At 46.7% G+C, this 21,284-nt stretch overlaps 2 protein-coding genes across 2 annotated transcripts in view; one reads left to right on the forward strand and one right to left on the reverse strand.

Moving 5' to 3' along the window:
* The window catches only part of LOC142245455 (uncharacterized), a 144,228-nt gene that overhangs the window by 57,474 nt on the left and 65,470 nt on the right, over positions 1–21,284 (reverse strand). The window lies entirely within an intron of this gene.
* On the forward strand, positions 295–12,786 carry LOC142245461 (uncharacterized). The gene is made up of 3 exons (XM_075318185.1): positions 295–724; positions 5,061–5,169; positions 10,367–12,786. The coding sequence occupies exons 2-3, from the start codon at positions 5,109–5,111 to the stop codon at positions 12,010–12,012; spliced, it is 1,707 nt and encodes a 568-aa protein (XP_075174300.1). The 5' UTR covers positions 295–724; positions 5,061–5,108; the 3' UTR covers positions 12,013–12,786.

A 21,284-nucleotide genomic window follows, 5' to 3' on the forward strand; every position in this document is an offset into this window, starting at 1 on the left:
TCCATCCTCACAGCCCCTCACATCCCATCCATCCTCACAGCCCCTCACATCCCATCCTCACAAACCCTCACATCCCATCCTCACAGCCCCTCACATTCCATCCTCACAGCCCCTCTCCCCATCCTCACAGCCCCTCACATCCCATCCTCACAGCCCCTCACATCCCATCCTCACAGCCCCTCACATCCCATCCTCACATCCCATCCTCACATCCCATCCTCACATCCCCTCTCCCCTTCCTCACATAGCCCTTCTCCTCAGCCTCACACAGACCTTCTCTTCAGCCTCACAGAGCCCTTCTCCTCAGCCTCACAGAGCCCTTCTCCTCAGCCTCACAGAGCCCTTCTCCTCAGCCTCACACAGCCCTTCTCCTCAGCCTCACACAGCCCTTCTCCTCAGCCTCACACAGCCCTTCTCCTCAGCCTCACACAGCCCTTCTCCTCAGCCTCACAGAGCCCTTCTCCTCAGCCTCACACAGCCCTTCTCCTCAGCCTCACACAGCCCTTCTCCTCAGCCTCACACAGCCCTTCCCCTCAACCCGCTCCTCTTCACTGTGATCTCAGTCTCCAGTGTCCATGTCCACAGCACTGTGCTTCCTTGGACTCCGCCTACTTCCTGTGACGTCACCCCTCCCGGCGGCAGCTTCTCTACGAGACTATTCCAGAGCGGAAAGCAGCAGCAGCAGCAACACGTGACGAAGACGGGACACCGGAGAGAGATCAGGGTACAGGGCATACATGGGGTGCGGGCTGTATATGGGGGATACATGGGGTGCAGGCTGTATATGGGGGATACATGGGGTGTGGCTGTATATGGGCGTGCTGGAGGTATATGGGGGATACTCGGGGTGCGGGCTGTATATGGGGGATACACGGGGTGCGGGCTGTTTATGGGGGGTATATGGGGTGTGGGTTGTATATGGGGTGCGGCCTTTATATGGGGGCATATGGGGTGTGGGTTGTACATGGTGTGAGGGCTTTATATGGTGGTGTATGGGGTGTGGGTTGTATATGGTGTGAGGGCTTTATATGGTGGTGTATGGGGTGTGGGTTGTATATGGTGTGAGGGCTTTATATGGTGGTGTGTGGGCTGTATAGGGGGGTATATGGGGTGCGGGCTGTATAGGGGGTATATGGGGTGCGGGCTTTATAGGGGGGGTATATGGGGAGTGGGTTTTATATGGTGTGAGGACTTTATATGGTGGTATATGGGGTGTGGTCTGTATAGGGGGGTATATGAGGTGCAGGCTGTATAGGGGGGTCTATGGGGTGTGGGCTGTATAGGGGGGTCTATGGGGTGTGGGCTGTATAGGGGGGTCTATGGGGTGTGGGCTATATAGGGGGGTCTATGGGGTGTGGGCTGTATAGGGGGGTATATGGGGTGTGGGCTGTATAGGGGGTATATGGGGTGTGGGCTATATTCTGGGGTGCAGACTGTTGTATTACATTTTTGTTTGGGTGGGAGGATCGGTGGCAAAATATATCTCATGACTTCTTCCCTGATCTTTTCTTACCTTACCAACGCCCCTGACAACCCCTATGGTAAATGTATTGGCTCTTGTCCACTTGCGATTTCCATGTACGAGTGCGATCCGATAAAAAGTCGGATCGCACTCGCACCAGTGTTAAACTATGAGACAGTGTCCTCGTGCTTAATTTTCTCCGGCACGAATCGTGCTTTCGGTGCAATTGCAGCATGCTGCGTTTTGCACCGAGTCTCGGCTCACGCGTGTGTCAAATCGCACTGCACTCGCATGTTATGCGAGTGCAGTGCACGGAGAGACAGATAACGGAGGAGATGGGAGAAAGTGCTCCCTCCATCTTCTCCGCTCCTGTGATGCGATCGCATTACAGTCGCATGACCCTCGGCTGACACCCGCAGCAGAGGGTCATTAGCATATTGTTTCCGATGCTGTCGCATCGGAAGTGGTGTGCAAGTGGACAAGAGCCCTAAGTGGTATAAACGGTACTGGATCTCGGCTCTCACATCTCATATTGGTCTGCAAATATTTTAATATGTCATGTGCATCATGTTCAATTTATACAATAAAAAGGGACAGGAGTCATGGGAAGTGACATTGCATTGTAATAGGATTCCTGTGACTGTTATTTTCTTATTGTGTCTGGGAATTAGATTTCCTTGAAGTTCCACATCACAATCCAGAGGTGCAGAGAGAACATCAACAGGAAAAGCCATAAAATGCAGTTATCCTGATCCCTCCCCTGGAGGCGACTTTACTGGATGGGGGATGAGCAACAAAGGATGGGACAGGTCTTTACAAACAAATGGAAGACTTATTACTGCCTCCCTCCCCCATACCCCTACTCACAAGGATAGTGTGAGAAAACATATGGACACACGGAGGGTGGTTGTAACCCAAAATGAAAACCAGTAGAAAAATCTAATACTGGTTGTCGGCCGTAGCGCCCCTTGTGGGTAGGGACTGGAGTTGGATGCGAGACGAGTATGCAGTCTAGTGTGGCAGATATGAGAGCGTCGCTACTGCCTGTTCCTGGGAGGACGTGGAACTGCATAGGGACTGGATTGACTCTCACAGACGGCTCCGTTGTGCTAGGCTGGGCAGTGGCAGGAGGACAGGGAGCATCCACAATAATAACAGCTGAGGTGAACTTAGAGGAAATGCGGGTGTTGGTGTTTGATACTAATGAAGCGTACTATGAGATGTGCCCGCTACTTCTCGTGTAAAGTTGCCTTCCAGAAACTGTGTAGTAAAGAACTGTTGTGTAAAGGCCACTTTACACAATGCGATATCGGTACCGATATCGCTAGTGTGGGTACCCGCCCCCATCTGTTGTGCGAAACGGGCAAATCGCTGCCCGTGGCGCACAACATCGCCCAGAGCAGTCACACATACTTGCCTTCCCTGCGACGTCGCTGTGACCGGCGAACCGCCTCCTTTCTAAGGGGGCGGTCCGTGCGGCGTCACTGAACCGCCGCCCAATAGCAGCGGAGGGGCGGAGATGAGCGGGATGTAACATCCCGCCCACCTCCTTCCTTCCGCATTGTGGCCGGGAGGCAGGTAGGGGAGCTTCCTCGTTACTGCGGCGTCACACGCAGCGTTGTGTGCTTCCGCAGCAACGAAGAACAACTTCGTTACTGCTGCAGTAACGATAATCGAGAATGGACCCCCATGTCACCGATGTGCGATTTTGCACTTTTTTGCGACGATGCAAAATCGCTCATAGGTGTCACACGCAACGGCATCGCTAATGCGGCCGGATGTGCGTCACGAATTCCGTGACCCCAACGACTTAGCATTAGCGATGTCGTAGTGTGTAAAGCCCCCTTAAGGCTCAGCACACACGGCGAATAATACGGAGAGAGTGGAATGTGATAAAAATCGCATTCCACTCGGACCAATATTACTCTATGGGGCCAGTGCAATTCTTACATCAGTTGGCAATGGAGGAGATGGGGAGATAAATCCCTCCCCTCTGCAGCACTGGCTCTCCCCTCTGCAGCTGTGGTCTGATCACACGATCGGACTACAGTCACATGACACTCAGCTCCCACTAGGGTGCGAGCGTGAGCCGAGTGTCATGCAAGGACTCTCAGTAATCACTGTGTGGCCTCAGCCTAAGGCCTAAGCCACACGGCGAGAAAATCGGTGCGAGTGGAGTGCGATAAAACATCGCATTCCCCTCGAACCAATTCTAACCTGTGTGTCAGCACACATGAGCGATTATTTTCTCAGCCATAATCGGACCGAGAAAACAATCGCAGCATGCTGCGATTGTAAGCAGAGACTCTTTCTCTCGCACCTATTCAAGTGAATGGGGCTAGAGAAAAATCGCACTTCACTCGCGGTACACCGGTGTATTGCCAGTGCAGTGCGAGAATGGCAATAGCCGACTACGGAGGAGAGAGGGATAGAAATCCCTCCCTCCCCTCCTGAGAGCCAGCCCGCCCCCCGCAGCTGAGGTCTGCTCGCAGGGTCGGACCTCAGATGTAGGCACACTCGTATGACACTCGGCTCCTGCTGTGCTGCCAGCACAAGCCGAGTCTCATGCGAGCATCGCAGTAGTGCCCCGTGTGGCCCCAGCCTAATAAGAACTCAGTCTCAGTTTCCTCCACGATTCGGTCCTGGCCTGCCCAAGACAGTGGCAAGAAGCGTCCCTCCTGAGAGGAATGAACAGCACCGCACCTCTCCACACACCCAGCCAGGACCACAACAGTTTTCCTCTGAAGTGGGGCCAGGTCGCCTATGGGAAGGAAGCCTTTGCCTGTGACTACCGCCTACTGGCCCTAGTTCACATTATCACAGTAGGGGCTGGGGCACAGACAGCACTGGGAGATCATAGACATCACAAGAGCACACAGCACTGGGGGTGGCACACAGCACTGTGGGGGAAGGCATGTTCAGGATGTTGGGACGGGAGCCCAACATGTGCTAACCCTGCCCACAAAGTAAGTTCTCAGCGTGAGGACCTAAATGTTTGCCCACGCAGCGTTCATTAATGAATGCTGCGTGCGCATCCTCGCAGTGTACATGGGGATTTAAAGGGATGGCATCCAGCATGTTGCGGCTGCCTGCCTGAGCGCTTCGGTCCCCAGCAATCTGCCTGGGGGCTACAGAAAAGGTCCCCACCCCTGGCTTAGACCATACTGAGCTGCAAATATAAATAAAAAAGGAACAGATCTGTCTAACAGCAAATTAATAGCACTTAAAAAAATGTTTCGGACACCATTAAACAAGATAATACTATATACCCAAAAACTACAACATTTCCAAACAAAACCATTCACATTTGATAAAAAAAAATGTTAGGGTATCTGAAACGTCAAGACAAAATAATGAAAGACATCACTTTGTCATAATGTGGTACATTTATCGGACCCTGCTCCAGAGACGCCTGCTTCTACCACTAGTTGCCGCTGTACTGACTCTCAGGGCAGCACTGGTGATATAGGAGGTGGTGATGTTTTTTGCAATTGGCGGCTCAGTTGCCACACGAGAGTCTAATAAAAGCATCCATCTAGAACATTCCAGAACAGTTTTCCTTCTGTTTGTGACTTTTTTACATTTATTATTTTCACAGTTTTGAAATCGAGGCAAATATCCGAGGAAGATTCATCTTGAAGCCTTAATGGAGAAAGGAGAAAGGTGTGTGTGGGGAGATGAACGGCGCAAAGAGGAGGATCCTACAGGTAATCGCTCCGGCAAGGAGTAATGACTAGTGATGGCCGGACCCGCAGATACCCGGGATCGGCAGATGCAACCAGGTCTATAGGGACCTGAATCAGGCGCTTTAAAATGGTGATAGAAGAGAAAGGGGGATTAGAGCAAGCACACTATACTTACCAGTCTCCCACATGGCTGTAACGCTACTTCCAGGGCCGCTCATTATCCTTCATACATATGCACTGCTTACCTCGTCCACTGGTTGTCCCGGTGTTTGTGATTGGTTGCAGTCATACTGCGCCCCCCACCCTGTGTGACCGCATGTCTGACTGCTTTCAATCACAGATGCTGTGTGAGTGCCTAGATTAGTGTAAAAATAAATAAATAAAATTGGCTTAGGGTCCCCCCATATTAGGATACGTAGCACAGATAAAGCATACGGCTGCAGCACCCAGCTGTGTGCTTATCTTGGCTTTGTAACAAAATAAGAAGGACCGCATGCGGCTTTTTATAATTAAATAAATATTTTCTAAAAATCGGCATGCGGTCCCCCTCAATTTTGATATCCAGCCATGATATAGCCGACAGCTGGGAGCTGGTATTCTCAGGCTGGACCTCCAGCCTAAAAATAACAGTTTGCAGCCATCCAGGATTGTCGCATCCTTTCGAGGAGCAATCCCAGCACCTTACCCAACTCATCCCAATTGCCCTGGTGTGGTGGCAATTGGGGTAATAAGGGTTTAATGACAGCTCAGCTGCTGCTAAGCCCTAGAGGCATCTATGTGACTCTCCTCCCATTACTAATGTGTAAGTGAAAAGGAATAAACACAAAACACCAAAAAATTATTTATTTGAAATAAAATACAAAAAATACACCCTCTTTCACAATTTATTAACCCCCAAAACACCCTGTTCTGAAGTAATCCACACAATATCCCACAAGGAACATGACCACACACTGTGGGCTTTAGGCAAAGACTGAGTTGCAACAATGAACAGTGACATCACTCAAATTATTTGCGGTCACAGCTGGAGGTTCCCACTGTATCTCAGTGCCGTTATACCTGATATAGCAAAATCCTGCTGGTTAGTTCACTTAAAAAAAAAAAAAAAAACCTAAAACAGTTTTAAGGTACCGTATTTTTCGGCCTATAAGACGCACTTTTTTCCCCCCAAATGTTTGGGGAAAGTGGGGGGTGCATTTTATAGTCTAAATGTAGGGCTGCGGGGAATGAGGGTGGAGCGGGTCATCGGGGGCACGAGCAGGCTGTAGCAGCCTGCCATGACCATGTGGGCCCGCTCATTACATATGCATGCTCATCCCCCCGCCCATCTCAGCGCTGAAGCCGACGCTGACAGGTGGGCGGGGACGCGCGCATAGTAAAGAGCCGGTCCGCATGATCACCCCTGGCAACTACAGCCTGGAGTGATCATGTGTGGCTGTATTCACTGCTCCCCGCGCGTCATTATCAGCGCGGGGTGCAGTGAATCAGTAAACTCACCCGTCACCGTTCCCCTACAGCTTCGTGATGTCTTCCTTTCTGTGCCGGTCACCTGATCTTTGTAGAGAGCGGTGAGCACAGCGATGACGTCATCGCTGTGCACGCCGCTAGTGTCCACACAGATCAGCTGACCGGCACAGACAGGAAGACATCGCGATGCTGCAGGGGAATGGCACCACACAAGTCAGAGACACTGCTGCTGTGACAGAAAGGAAGATGATCGATGTTGCAGGGAGTGAGGAAAGGTGATTATAAACGTTTATTTTTTTTTCTCTGTGCCATAGGATACAGGCCATATACCAGGATGGGGGTATATTATGAGCAGGATGCTGGTATATGAGCACAATGGGGGCATATAGCAGGAGGGGGGTATATGAGCAGGATGACTGGGGGTATATGAGCAGGATCGATGCGGGTATAGGAGCAGGATGCGGGTATAGGAGCAGGATGCGGGTATAGGAGCAGGATGCGGGTATAGGAGCAGGATGCGGGTATAGGAGCAGGATGCGGGTATAGGAGCAGTATCATATACAAGGCAGGAGGATCATTACCAGGATGGGGTACCTTAGAGAATTTGGGGACATTACCTACATAACAGTGTCAGCAGCAGATCTTCGTCCCATAACACTGTGTCATGACCACATTTTTTGCTTAAAATTTTATTTTCCTCCTCTAAAACCAGGGTGTGTCTTATAGTCCGGTGCGTCTTATAGTCCGAAAAATACGGTATTTGTCTCATAGTTTGTCACGGCATGACTTCACCTGTTGCGCCTGGTCCAAGAATTCACCTTGCGAGCTGCTTAGCACAGGGAGAACATCAAATTAACGCTACAATGCAGGGCCCTGGCGCTAGGGAGAGGGGAATGGGGTCACCTCCCAGCATTTACGTGAGGCTGATACCTGCACTCCCTAACGTCTCTAGACAAGTCTTTCCCTCCACATGATGATCACGTGCTTAAGCTCTCGCTGACTCTGAAATCATCCTGACAAGTGAAGGCCAATAAGACGCTAGTCTTGTCACTGCAATTAGACAACATGAGGTAAGGCTGCTTTACACGCTGCGATCTCGCTAGCGAGATGGCTAGCGTGCGTACCTGCCCCCATCGGTTGTGCGTCACGGGCAAATCTCTGCCCGTGGCGCGCAACATCGCTCGGACCCGTCACACATACTTACCTGCCTAGCAACGTCGCTGTGACCGGCAAACCACCTCCTTTCTAAGGACCTCCTTCACTAAGCGACCGCCCAATCAAAGCGGGGGGCGGAGATAAGCGGGACGAACATCCCGCTCACCTCCTTCCTCATTGCTGGCGGGACGCAGGTAAGGTGAGGTTCCTCATTCCTGCGGTGTCACAATAGCGATGTGTGCTGCCGCAGGAACGACGAACAACATCGTACCTGCAGTAGCAACGATAATTGGGAATAGGGGAGCATGTCAACGATTAGCGATTTTGAACGATGTTGCGACCTTTTCCGATCGCACGTAGGTGTCACACGCATTGACATCGCTAACGAGGCTGGATGTGCGTCACGAATTCCGTTACCCCAACGACATCGCTTTAGCGATGTCACTGCGTGTAAAGCGGCCTGTAGGAAAGACAAACAGGAGGAAAGACACAACAAATAACACTGCAGCCGGGAACTTCAGCTGCAACTGAAGTGACACCTCAGCTTTCTTCAGGAACTGGCTCCTTCCAAGTGGACAGTATAGGTATGAGCTATAGCCGACATAGGAAGGCGTGAGGAAGAAGATTTTTATAGCAGAAGGGAGTGGTTGCAGTTGAGATTACAAATACCTGTTAGATCACTGTAGCATACAAGTGAACCTTAACCTTTTCACTGCCTGAAGGAAATTAAATACACTCCAACTCTGCAAATGACAAGCAGACAGAAGCAGATCTGCGATCAACAACACACTGTGACCTTCTGATCCCAGATCCCCTCTGAGGTCACATCAGGTTGTGGCACACTCATGACATAGTCACAGCCAGGACTAGATTATAAGAGAAAGCAGAAAATTCCCTGCGTTTATCCATCCTTATGTGTGCTGCAATGCAATCGCTTCCTAATACATGAACATGTGGCTCCTCCACCCTGCACTGTGCAACTTGAGGTAGTCACCGAGGCGGTGCAAGGAGCTGTAACAGGCACTGCTCAGAGAGAGATGTCTGATACAAGGGGCTGCTGATAAGTCTTTGGCTTTGTGATCTTTTTTTGTTTCCATGGCAACGAATGTTACATCACATGAAAGCCTTATGTGTGTAATATGTTTTCAAACTTTTGTGTTTGTTGCTTATGGCAACAGTGTTCTACGCACGCGGAGTTTAATGCGTTATTCACAGCAACTGAGAGCAGAGGAGTGGTAAAATTCTTGTTTCTGCAAAGGAAGTCCGCGAAGGATATTCATGGTGATATGTCGCAGACATTGGGGGATCAATGCCCTTCATATTCCACAGTTAAGAATTGGGTTGCCAAATTTAAAATGGGCCACTTCAGCACCAATGATGAGAAACGTCCTGCACAACTGAGAGTGGTTGTTGTTTTTGTTTTTGTTGTTGTTTTTGGAGATCGTCGATGCTGTACTCAACCTCATACTGGAGAATCCACAAATTTCAGGTAAAGTTACAGCAGACATCATGGAGATTTTCCGTGAACATGTTTGTGTCACTCATTATCCATGACCATTTGGACATAAAGCTATTAAAAACTTCCTGGATCGACTGGTCACTATGGATGAGACCTGGATTTATTTGTATGACCCTGAAAACAAGGAGAAGTCAAAAGAGTGGAGGCACAGTGGTTCTCCTTGTCCAAAGAAGTTTAGGCTGCAAAAATCAGCCACTAAGGTGATGGCATCTGTGTTCTGGGATAAGGAGGGTGTGCTGCTAGTGGACAACCTTCAAAAGGTGTCCACCATCAATGCAAGGAATTACATTGAACTTTTGGACCAACTGAAAGCAGCTCTGAAGGCCAAAAGGCGTGGCAAGCTGTCCAAAGGAATCTTGTTCCTGCAAGATAATGCCTCCGCTCACACTGCACAAGCGACCACGGCAAAACTGACAGAGCTGGGCTTCCAGCTGGTTAACCACCCACCTTATTCACCAGATCTAGCTCCCTCCGACTATCATTTGTTTCCAAACCTGAAGAAACACCTCAAGGTACCAAATTTCACACCATTTCTGATGCCACTGCTACGGATGCCTGGTTTGAGGCACAACCGAAATCCTTCTTTTTGCTAGGCTTACAGAACCAGGAATACCGATGTAAGAAGTGTGTTGACATTAGTGGAGAGTATTTGAAATAAATGTAAAGTTTCATCATCCAATCTCGTTTCTTTCTGGGTAAAGCCAAAGACTTATCAGCAGCCCCTCTACTGTCCCTGAAGATTGAAAGCGACCGGCTGCAGGGAGAATATAACTGATGATATAACAAGTTTATTGAGGCTCATTAACTTTCATTTTGATGTATACTGATGGTTTTTCTGTTCTCTTATGCGGTTTCATATTGCAGAACATGCTCTATTTACACAAAGGGATACGTTGCTAACAATGATTATTTTTACGCACATATAAAATATTCGATCACTTTGAGTTATTAATAATATTGTTACATACAATTTCTATGACATTTTCTACTTTCTTATATTTGTAATTTTCATATTTAGATTACTTAAATTTTTAAGTTTATTTTGTTTAAAAATGAAATCTGGTTTCTTCTTGGCAGATGACTGTACCAGCACCTCCGAAGGACATCTGATATCTTCATATTGTAAAGCAGATAATTGTAGCAACACACAAGATACATATGAAGAGCATGTAAACATCTCAAATATACTCTCAGTCCATCAAAGGAAAGAACTATCTCCTAATCCACCACAGACTGTTAAGCAAAACAATAGTGTCAGAAATGTGAAAGATCAAAGAGCGCACACAAGGTTGAAAACAATTTCATGCTCCGAATGTGAGAAATGTTTTACAGATAAAAAGATATTTGCTTATCATTGGAGAAATCACATAGGAGTGAAGGCATTTTCATGCTCAGAATGTGGGAAATGTTTTATTGGCAAATCTCATCTTCATAGACATGAGAGAATTCACACAGGGGAGAAGCCATTTGCATGTTCAGAATGTGGGAAATGTTTTAATAGCAAATCTAATCTTCTTAAACATGAGAGAATTCACACAGGGGAGAAGCCATTTTCATGTTCAGAATGTGGGAAATGTTTTACAGATAGATGTTCTTTTGTTACACATGAGAGAATTCACATAGGGGAGAAGCCATTTTCATGTTCAGAATGTGGGAAATGTTTTAATATCAAATCTAATCTTCTTAAACATGAGAGAATTCACACAGGGGAGAAGCCATTTTCATGTTCAGAATGTGGGAAATGTTTTAATAGCAAATCTTATCTTCTTACACATGAGAGATTTCACACAGGGAAGAAGCCATTTTCATGTTCAGAATGTGGGAAATGTTTCACAGATAGACCTTCTCTTCTTAGACATGAGAGAATTCACACAGGGGTGAAGCCATTTTCATGCTCAGAATGTGGGAAATGTTTTACAGATAGACCTTCTCTTCTTAGACATGAGAGAATTCACACAGGGGAGAAGCCATTTTCATGTTCAGAATGTGGGAAATGTTTTACAGGTAGGCCTTCTCTTCTTAGACATGAGAGAATTCACACAGGGGAGAAGCCATTTTCATGTTCAGAATGTGGGAAATGTTTTAATATCAAATCTCATCTTCTTAAACATGAGCAAATTCACACAGGGGAGAGGCCATTTTCATGTTCAGAATGTGGGAAATGTTTTATGACGAAATTTTCTGTTCTTAGACATGAGAGAATTCACACAGGGGAGAAGCCATTTTCATATTCAGAATGTGGGAAATGTTTTAATATCAAATCTCATCTTCTTAAACATGAGCAAATTCACACTGAGGAGAAGCCATTTTCATGTTCAGAATGTGGTAAATGTTTTATGACAAAATTTTCTGTTCTTAGACATGAGAGAATTCACACAGGGGAGAAGCCATTTTCATGTTCAGAATGTGGGAAATGTTTTAATATCAAATCTAATCTTCTTAAACATGAGAGAATTCACACAGGGGAGAAGCCATTTTCATGCTCAGAATGTGGGAAATGTTTTAATAGCAAATCTCATCTTCTTAAACATGAGAGAATTCACACAGGGGTGAAGCCATTTTCATGCTCAGAATGTGGGAAATGTTTTACAGAAAGATCTTCTCTTCTTAGACATGAGAGAATTCACACAGGGGAGAAGCCATTTTCATGCTCAGAATGTGGGAAATGTTTTAATATCAAACGTAACCTTCGTACACATGAGAAAATTCACACAGAAAAGTAATTTTCATGTTCAGAATGTGGGAAATGTTTTATTAGGAAATTATACCTTGTTAGACATCAAAGAACTCACACTGGGAAGAAGCTATTTTAAGCCCTTGGTGACTAAACCATTTTTTTTTTGTTTTCTGACAATGGTTTTTATTATCTGCAGTGTTCAATTTTATGTTAGTCATACATTTAAGTTACTATGTTTGACTTTTATGTTTAAACCAGGGGCTGGGATTATTTGTAAATTTCTACTAACCTTCGACAGCAGCACAAAATTAGCAATGAGAAAATTACCCTCCTATATTTGATCAAGCAATTAATTAAAGGGAACCTATCAGGTCCCATATGCCTTGTAACCTACAACCAGGGTGATGTGTGGCCTAGAAATCCCTTCCTACCCATCCCTGTATTGTAATTTTGTGTAAAATTAATTTGTAAAAAAAAAAAAGTTTTATAAGTTGCATGTTCCATATGTAAATGAGCAGAATGACTAGTCCCGTGGGCATTGTTTCACCCCGTCTTTTTTGCCCTCTTTCTGTGGTAACACGCCCCTGTAGGCACAATACCATGGATTTACATGAGCGACATCACCATGAGCTCCTGAAAATCGTGCGCACTTCTTATTTGCGCAGCTTTCTTATCCGGGTGTACGCTTGTCGGATTCACAAGCGCACTGCGCGTGATCTGAAGCCTGCTCTTCAGACCATGCACAAATAGAACAAACAGAGCAGTGTATATGGATTTCATCGAAGATGATATGCAACAACTTCAATAAACATATGCATAAAGGAGAAACAGAAGTCTTTTAATTTGCCTGAATAGCCCTTTACCCCATGATCACAAAATCAGCAATCATATGCACTAGTGCACCTGAAAATTATTTTAATTGGTCAGACACAAGAAATAACAGGGGTATAGACAATCATAAAACATTAAGAAAAGGTTTTTAGACAAGGAGAGGCGAATAGATTCCCCATGTGGGGCCGCATGCAAAAGGTATAGAGGTATAGGAGATATACTAGCTCCCCACAATGGTACATGCTGACCAATAAGGTAAGATTCAATATACAGCCAGCTTACCCCCAAAGGGGTGATACACTGAACAGAAACACAGAGTTTAAATATCAGTAAAACAGAGGGTGCATACATAATCACCACAGCACAAGAACCAAGAAGGGGCTTACCAGAGTGGATGAGAACACATGCGGGCACACATGGGGAACAGTCCCAACACGTGTTTCGTGTAATGACTTCCTCGGGGGACCGTGGACAACAAGGGGAGATGTGAGTATTATATCTGCAGCACCTGTCGCGGTTCCATGGGGCAGGGATGCACGGCACCGGTGTGGGCGGCTACTCCAGCATCGCCTGGGCTAGGGAAACTCCCTTAGTGACGTCAATGTTACCCAGGGAACGCTGAGAGGAGAGCCGCACCCACTGCGCATGCGCAATCCCGCAACCAGGGAGCACGACTGCAGATGCCATGTCATATACTGGCAAGAGTAAAGGCAAGTCGTACAGTTTATACAAAACAGGCTAAGAGCATCATAAAAAATAGGAATAATTAACACTTCATTGTAGTTATAGTATCGCAGCAATAGCTGAAATTACACATATGAAGTAGATCACCATATCATAATATAAGTTAATAATACAACTGTAGAGTGATAGAATAAGTTCATACTCAGTGATGATCATATATAGAAGCTTTTTTACTTCTTTTCCTTTCTATCTTTCTCTCTTTTTTTACTGAGCAGTAGGACAATGGTTTTAGGTATGACATAGGGGTCATCAGGCAAGGACACAAAATAGGAAAGACGAGGTAAACTGTGAAAAAAACAAATACAGGGGAAAAATTTTAATTTATAAAAGGAAAAAATAAAAATGATTAAAAAGACTCGAAAAAAGCGACCGACACATAGATCACACAACCAACATAGAGCCCATTAAAGCCAATAAATCGCAGAAGAGACATGCTGGATCATAAGAAAGACGCAAAAGTCTGTCTCTCATTCAATCCACTGGGTACCACTGTGTCGAGAAGAAAAATCCACCGAAATTCCGCCCGTACCAACGCCTTATGAATATCCCCACCTCTTAGTCCAAGGTGCACCCGGTCGATCCCCCTCACCTTAAAGCCTGAGGGGTCCGAACCGTGATTCAACCTGAAGTGGCGGGGAATAGTCTTTAGGGTATCAACATCCTCTGGTTTTGCCTGCTTGGCGGCAATAATATCCCTGATATGCTCCCTCGTCCGGACCCTAAGTTCACGACTTGTGAGTCCGACATATATTAAATTGCATTCACACATGGCGTAATAAATTACGCCCGTGCTGCTGCAAGAAATATAGTGTCGGATCTCGAACGTTTTCGATCCATTGGAGGAAGCAAAGAATGTCGCCCTGATAATGTTGCCATGACGGCACGTGAGGCATGAGCCACATGGAAAGGATCCACATCTGGAACGTCCAGTCGAGAATGGTAATTTATTTCGTGTCACATAGTGACTGTGGACCAACATATCGCACAGGCTCCGGCGCCGACGAGCCGTCATAAGAGGTCGCTCGGGTAGTATATCCCTCAAAACAGGTTCTGTTTTTAACACAGACCAATGTTTTGTGAGGATACCTCAAATGTGGTCCCACTGACGATTGAAGGAAGAGACAAAACGAACCCTCGGCTCAGCACGTCGTGTCTTGTCGGGGTTAAATCTCAACAGAAGTTGGTCTCGCAAGGCCGATTTGGCACGTCTATATGCCTTCTTAATGGATCTAGCACTGTAGCCTCTCTCTAAACCTGTCACGCATCTCACCGGCTCGATCCTCAAATACACGCTTGTCAGAACAAATCCGTTTCAAACGGATAAATTGTCCTGTAGGGATGGCATTAATAGTGGATCTCGGATGGCTGGAGGATGCGTGCAGCAGAGCATTCACAGAGGAGGTCTTCCGGTAGATATCAGTGGTCAGGAAACCCTGATCACCAATAGATATGCTAATATCCAAAAAGTAGACCTTAGCCAGATCAGCCTGGAATGGGAGATAGATGTTATAGGAGTTGGAGTTCAAGTGACGTACAAAGCCCTCAAGCTCCGAGGCGGCTCCCCCCCCAGATGACAAAAATGTCATCAAAAAGCACAAACATGTATAAGGCCCTGTGCACACACTGCATTTTTTACTGCAGTTTTGCTGCAGAAAATGTTCATAAGCTTGCTGCAGTCCTTCCCCAGCAAAACCTATGTAAAAAAAAATGCTGTGCGCAGAGTGCGTTTTTTTTCACCTACAGCTTTTGCTGCAGGATTTCTGCAGGAAAAAGAATGTGCATGTCACTTCTTTTTCTGCAGATCCCTGTGGTTTTTGCCGTAGATAATGGTCAAAAAACGCAGGGAACAACCCGGGTACTGTGTGTGTATGTATGTGTATGTGTAGCTATAGAGATATAGATTGATAGATAGAGATAGATATAGAGATGTGTGTCTACCCATATCCTGTCCACCGCCATTAACTTGAGAACAGCGGCAGCTATAGGCATAGAAGTGGTGTCTAGGTATAGTAAAGTAGCCATGCGCTATGCAATGAAACCGCCTATAGCGCCACCTGGTGGAAAACAACGGAGTTACTATATTTATCTCGAAAACGAAATGAGAGAGAATAAAAGTGAAGTTAAAAATTGTCTTCATGAGGTATCGCTTCACATCCGCAGCCTTGTGAGTTTTACACGTTCTAATCATAGCATTTCTTTATGCAAGGTGTCGATTCGTATTGAATTGATGATACCTACAACTTTGTAATTCACTTTTTTTCTCTATCTCATTCCGGTTTCGAGATAAAAATGCTAACTCCTATAGCTGCCACCGTTCTCAAGTTAATGGCGGTGGACAGGATATGGGTGGACACATATATATACACACACACATACTGTATATATATTGATATTATTGGAGGACACTTCCCTCTACAATCCCCCTGTTGTCAGTATTGTTGACCCGATAAAGTATCACATGAGAGAAGTGTAGGAACATATTTGTCTACTCAACTTTATTGTTGATGATGGAATGAAGTAAAATATTGCACTTAGGTATAAAGATATCACCCATCTCATCTCTTTCCTGTCGTTCACCGGAATCTACAGTCTCCATCCACAGAATACAGTCTGTCTTTCTGAATCTTCTGTTTTGCCGTTGCCGATATCCGCCTCTCCCAAATTAGTCTTCTTCCAAATTTTACTGGTCAGACTCTGGAGTGGCTGTACTTTAACAGTCCATAGGAGAGCTCACAACTTTTATACACCCTTTAACCTGCCAGCATTTCTGTACTTTTACTGCACCTTGCTTCTACAGGGCTTTGGGTACATCTGGCATGATGGGACTTTCTTTGTGTCAAAATCTGTAGTCTCTTTGGCAGTAAGGGTTATTCAGCAGGTGCCCTGGACTGTTCAGTCATAGTCATAGTAGCCAGAATTTTCTTATATATACAGTCATATGAAAAAGTTTGGACACCCCTATTAATGTTAACCTTTTTTCTTGATAACAATTTGGGTTTTTGCAGCAGCTATTTCAGTTTCATATATCTAATAAATGATGGACTCAGTAATATTTCTGAATTGAAATGAGGTTTATTGTACTAACAGAAAATGTGCGATCTGCATTTAAACTAAATTTGACAGGTGCATAAGTATGGGCACCTCAACATAAAAGTGACATGAATATTTTGTAGAGCCTCCTTTTACAAAAATCACAGCCTCTAGTCGCTTTCTGTAGGTTTTAATGAGTTCCTGGATGAAGATATTTTTGACCATTCCTGTTTACAAAACAATTCCAGTACAGTTAAGTTTGATGGTCGCCGAGCATGGACAGCCCGCTTCAAATCATCCCACAGATGTTCAATGATATTCAGGTCTGGGGACTGGGATGGCCATTCCAGAACATTGTAATTGTTCCTCTGCATGAATGCCTGAGTAGATTTGGAGCGGTGTTTTGGATCATTGTCTTGCTGAAATATCCATCCCCTGCGTAACTTCAACTTCATCACTGATTCTTGCACATTATTGTCAAGAATCTGCTGATACTGCTGAGTTGAATCCATGCAACCCTCAACTTTAACAAGATTCCCGGTGCCGGCATTGGCCACACAGCCCCAAAGCATAATGGAACCTCCTCCAAATTTTACTGTGGGTAGCAAGTGCTTTTCTTGGAATGCCGTGGTTTTTTTGCCTCCATGCATAACGCCTTTTTGTATGACCAAACCACTCAATCTTTGTTTCATCAGTCCACAGGACCTTCGTCCAAAATGTAACTGGCTTGTCCAAATGTGCTTTTGCATACCTCAGGCGACTCTGTTTGTGGCGTGCTTGCAGAAATGGCTTCTTTCGCATCACTCTCCCATACAGCTTCTCCTTGTGCAAAGTGCGCTGTATTGTTGACCGAGGCACAGTGACACCATCTGCAGCAAGATGATGCTGCAGGTCTTTGGAGGTGGCCTGTGGATTGTCCTTGACTATTCTCACCATTCTTCTTCTCTGCCTTTCTGATATTTTTCTTGGCCTGCCACTTCTGGGCTCAACAAGAACTGTACCTGTGTTCTTCCATTTCCTTACTATGTTCCTCACAGTGGAAACTGACAGTTTAAATCTCTGAGACAACTTTTTGTATCCTTCCCCTGAACAACTATGTTGAATAATATTTGTTTTCAGATCATTTGAAAGTTGTTTTGAGGAGCCCATGATGCCACTCTTCATAAGAGATTCAAATAGGAGAAGTACTTGCAAGTGGCCACCTTAAATACCTTTTCTCATGATTGGATACACCGGCCTATGAAGTTCAAAGCTCAATGAGGTTACAAAACCAATTTAGTGCTTCAGTAAGTCAGTAAAAAGTTGTTAGGAGTGTTCAAAACAAGAAATTGATTGCCCATACTTATGCACCTGTCAAATTTAGTTTAAATGCAGATTGCACATTCCTTTCTCGCCTTTTCATTGGGGGACACAGACAGTGGGTTATATGTTGTCTCCAGGGGAGGCTTGACACTAGGTTTAAAAAAAGAGTTAGCTCCTCCTCCCACAGCATATAACCCCAGCTAGGCGGGAACTAGCTCAGTTCTTTTTAGTGTCAGGAGGGAGGCTGACACGTCTGGCCTGAGCCCCAGGCCAGCTCATGTTTTTTATTTATTTATTTCTTTTTCTTTGTGATTTTATTCTATTTTTGACTATGGGGCAATACCAGGGTGTGCTCACCCTCATTCCCCCCGCTTACGGGCAGAGGAAACCTGGCATGCAAAAGCCGTCAGTCTTCCCTTGCGCCCAAGTGGTCGGGTCTGCGTACCCCTCCAGCCTCCCTGGAAGCCCCTCACAAAGGTAGCTCCAGAGGGCTAAGCAGAGCCGAGCACCTGCTAGCCTTGAGCCGAAGATGCGTCCCCGAGATCTCCGCATCCCAGGACCGACGCGTCTTCAGACGGAGCAAGAGCAGGTAGAGAGACGATGTGTTTCCGTCCCCTGCATCCAACCGCCGCCTGAGGAGGCGCCGGTGGGGCGATGCAGGCCGTGTTCCCGGGGAAGCATCATAAATTTAGCTCCCGCCTTCGGCCTGCATTCTTAGCAACGCCCCCTCCACTTCTCCAGAAGCCGCTCCCTCTAGTGGGCCGTCTCTCCCCTCCATGCTGCCAGAGGACACTGGACGCCATTACATGTGGGGAGCAGACACGGATGAGATCGCCTCCTTGGCTCTGCAACTCTGCAGCACTATATACCGCTCTGTTCAGCGGTATATCGCTGTCTTTCTAGCGGTGTGTGCCTGCTGGCTGGCGGTGTTTATCAGCTTTTAGCGGTATATACTGACTGGGCCTGCAGGTATATACCGACTGTTTGGCAGTGTATGCCACTTTACTATTGGTATATACCAGCTCTGTATAGCAGTCCCTTTCTAATACTGCTAGTAGCTCCTCACCCAGAGTAGTGTAATACTGCTAGAGGCTCACAGTACTAATTGTACGTTTGTTGCTGACATGCGAAACCGCAAGGGTGATAAAGCTTCCCAGGCATCCTCTATGGACCTGTACTATGCTTGTACCACCTGTGGAAGCTCGTTTCCCAATGGTCGAAGCTATCCACTCTGCCGGGGCTGCGATGCCCCTACTACAGTGTCACAACAGGCGTTGCCGGAGGGGGTCATGCAGTCTGTGGGTTCGGCCTCGGCCACCATTCAGGCAGCACCCCCGTCTGAGGAGGCTATCCCTGCATGGGCTCTTCTGATGTCTAAAAGGTTAGATGACCTGGCCGCTCAGATATCCCAGCCTTCCACAGGCTCCCGCAGCCTCCCCCCGGCTCAGCTCCTTCAGACGAGCCCGCCTTCGTCTGGTGTATCATCCCCAGTACGTAAAAAGGCTGTTTCCAAAAGGCACCATTGCGACTGCTCCGCCTCGTCTGACTCACACGATGGTCAGTCTGACTCAGGCTCCGTGACCTTTAGTAGTCACAATTCCTGAGACTCTGACTCTGATTCAGATGTCCCTTCTGAGTCTAGGCATATGGAAGACACTTTAATAGCGGCTCTCAATCACTCTCTGTCGATTTCTGATCAGCCCTCGGACCCGACTTCTCAGTCGGCAATCAAGCGAGCCAAGAAGCCTCCTAAGTCCTTTGCCCAGGATCCGATTTTTCATCAAATCATATCTAAATGGTGGGATCACCCTGATAGGAGGTTTAATAAAAAATCCTCCTCTTCATTCGCTTATCCCTTTCCTCCGGAAATGGTTAAGCCCTGGTCGGTACCCCCCATTGTGGATCCGCCAGTATCCAGACTGGCTAAACACACGGTTATGTCTGTTTCAGACAACGCGTCTCTCAAGGACTCGTCCGACCGCGCAGTTGAGGCTGCGGTCAAATTTATTTTCCAGGCTTCGGGCTCCTCTCTGCGCCCCCTGTTTGCCATGACATGGGTGGCAAGAGCTATGAGTGTGTGGAGTAGGAATCTGCGCAAGTTGCTTCGCCCTTGCAATATTCCTCCAGAGGCTCTTGAGATTCTTGATTTGTTCTCTCTAGCTTGTAATTATTTTCTTCACAGCTCCCTAGATGCAGCTAGCTGGTCAGCCCTAACGGCAGCCAATGCTGTCTTCACCCGCAGGGTTCTGTGGCTAAAAATATGGAATGCGGACAGTGCCTCCAAGAAGTCCCTGTCCACACTTCCTTTCCAGGGTCTTCGTCTGTTTGGTGAATTCCTGGACAAACTCATATCTGAGGCGACGGATGGTAAAAGTACCATTCTACCACAAAAGCGGCCTGTAGCTAGAAATTTCAAAAAATCTTCTTGGCGCAGGCAGTCCTTTCGCCTGCCCCCAAAAACCAACAGCCCAAGGATCGTCCCAACACTCAGATCAAGGATCCGGTCCCTCAAGGGGCTCTTCTTGGCGTTCCCACTCCAAGCAACCTAAACCCAAAGGACCTCGCTCTGTACAGGCCCCCTCAGCATGACGCCAGGTATCCCTCAGATCCCACTCCTGTGGGAGGGCGGCTTCTGCTTTTTCAGGATATCTGGCTAGACCACACTCACGATGCTTGGGTTTGAGAAATCGTCACCTCAGGTTACAAGATCGATTTCCATTCCCTGCCGGCCAACAGGTTTCTGCGTTCTCGTCTTCCAAAGTCCAAAACGCAAATCCAGGCCTTATTTCAGGCCATAGCCTCTTTTACAGAAAGCAAATGTTATCATTCCAGTGCCCCTGGAACAGCGCGGCAAAGGTTTCTATTCAAACCTTTTTGTCGTTCCCAAAAAAGATGTCTCTGTCCGCCCTATCTTGGACCTCAAACGGCTGAATAAATTCGTACGGGTTCGAACTTTCCGAATGGAATCATGGAGAGCAGTGCTAGCCGCCATAGAACCTGGAGAATTCCTAGCTTCCATAGACGTTCAAGATGCTTATTTACACATTCCCATATGTGTCTCTCATCAACGGTTCCTTCGCTTTGCCGTAGGACATTGTCATTTCCAATTCAGGGCCCTCCCCTTTGAGCTGGCCACTGTGCCTCGGGTCTTCACAAAGGTCATGGCAGCCGTCATGTCCATTTTACACCCCAGAGGCATCCTGGTCGTTCCCTATTTGGACGACCTTCTTGTCAAAGGGAGCTCTCTTCACGTTTGCTTAGAAAGCGTGCAGATTTGCCTAGACACGCTGTCAAAGCTAGGGTGGCTTATCAACTTCAACAAGTCATCCCTCATTCCTCATCAGCGCATCACCTTTTTAGGTATGCTGATAGACACGGCTAAGTCCCGGGTTTTTCTTCCAGAGGACAAGA

This window comes from Anomaloglossus baeobatrachus, chromosome 7 (assembly GCF_048569485.1).
Source record: "Anomaloglossus baeobatrachus isolate aAnoBae1 chromosome 7, aAnoBae1.hap1, whole genome shotgun sequence".
In the NCBI taxonomy this organism is placed as follows: domain Eukaryota; kingdom Metazoa; phylum Chordata; class Amphibia; order Anura; family Aromobatidae; genus Anomaloglossus; species Anomaloglossus baeobatrachus.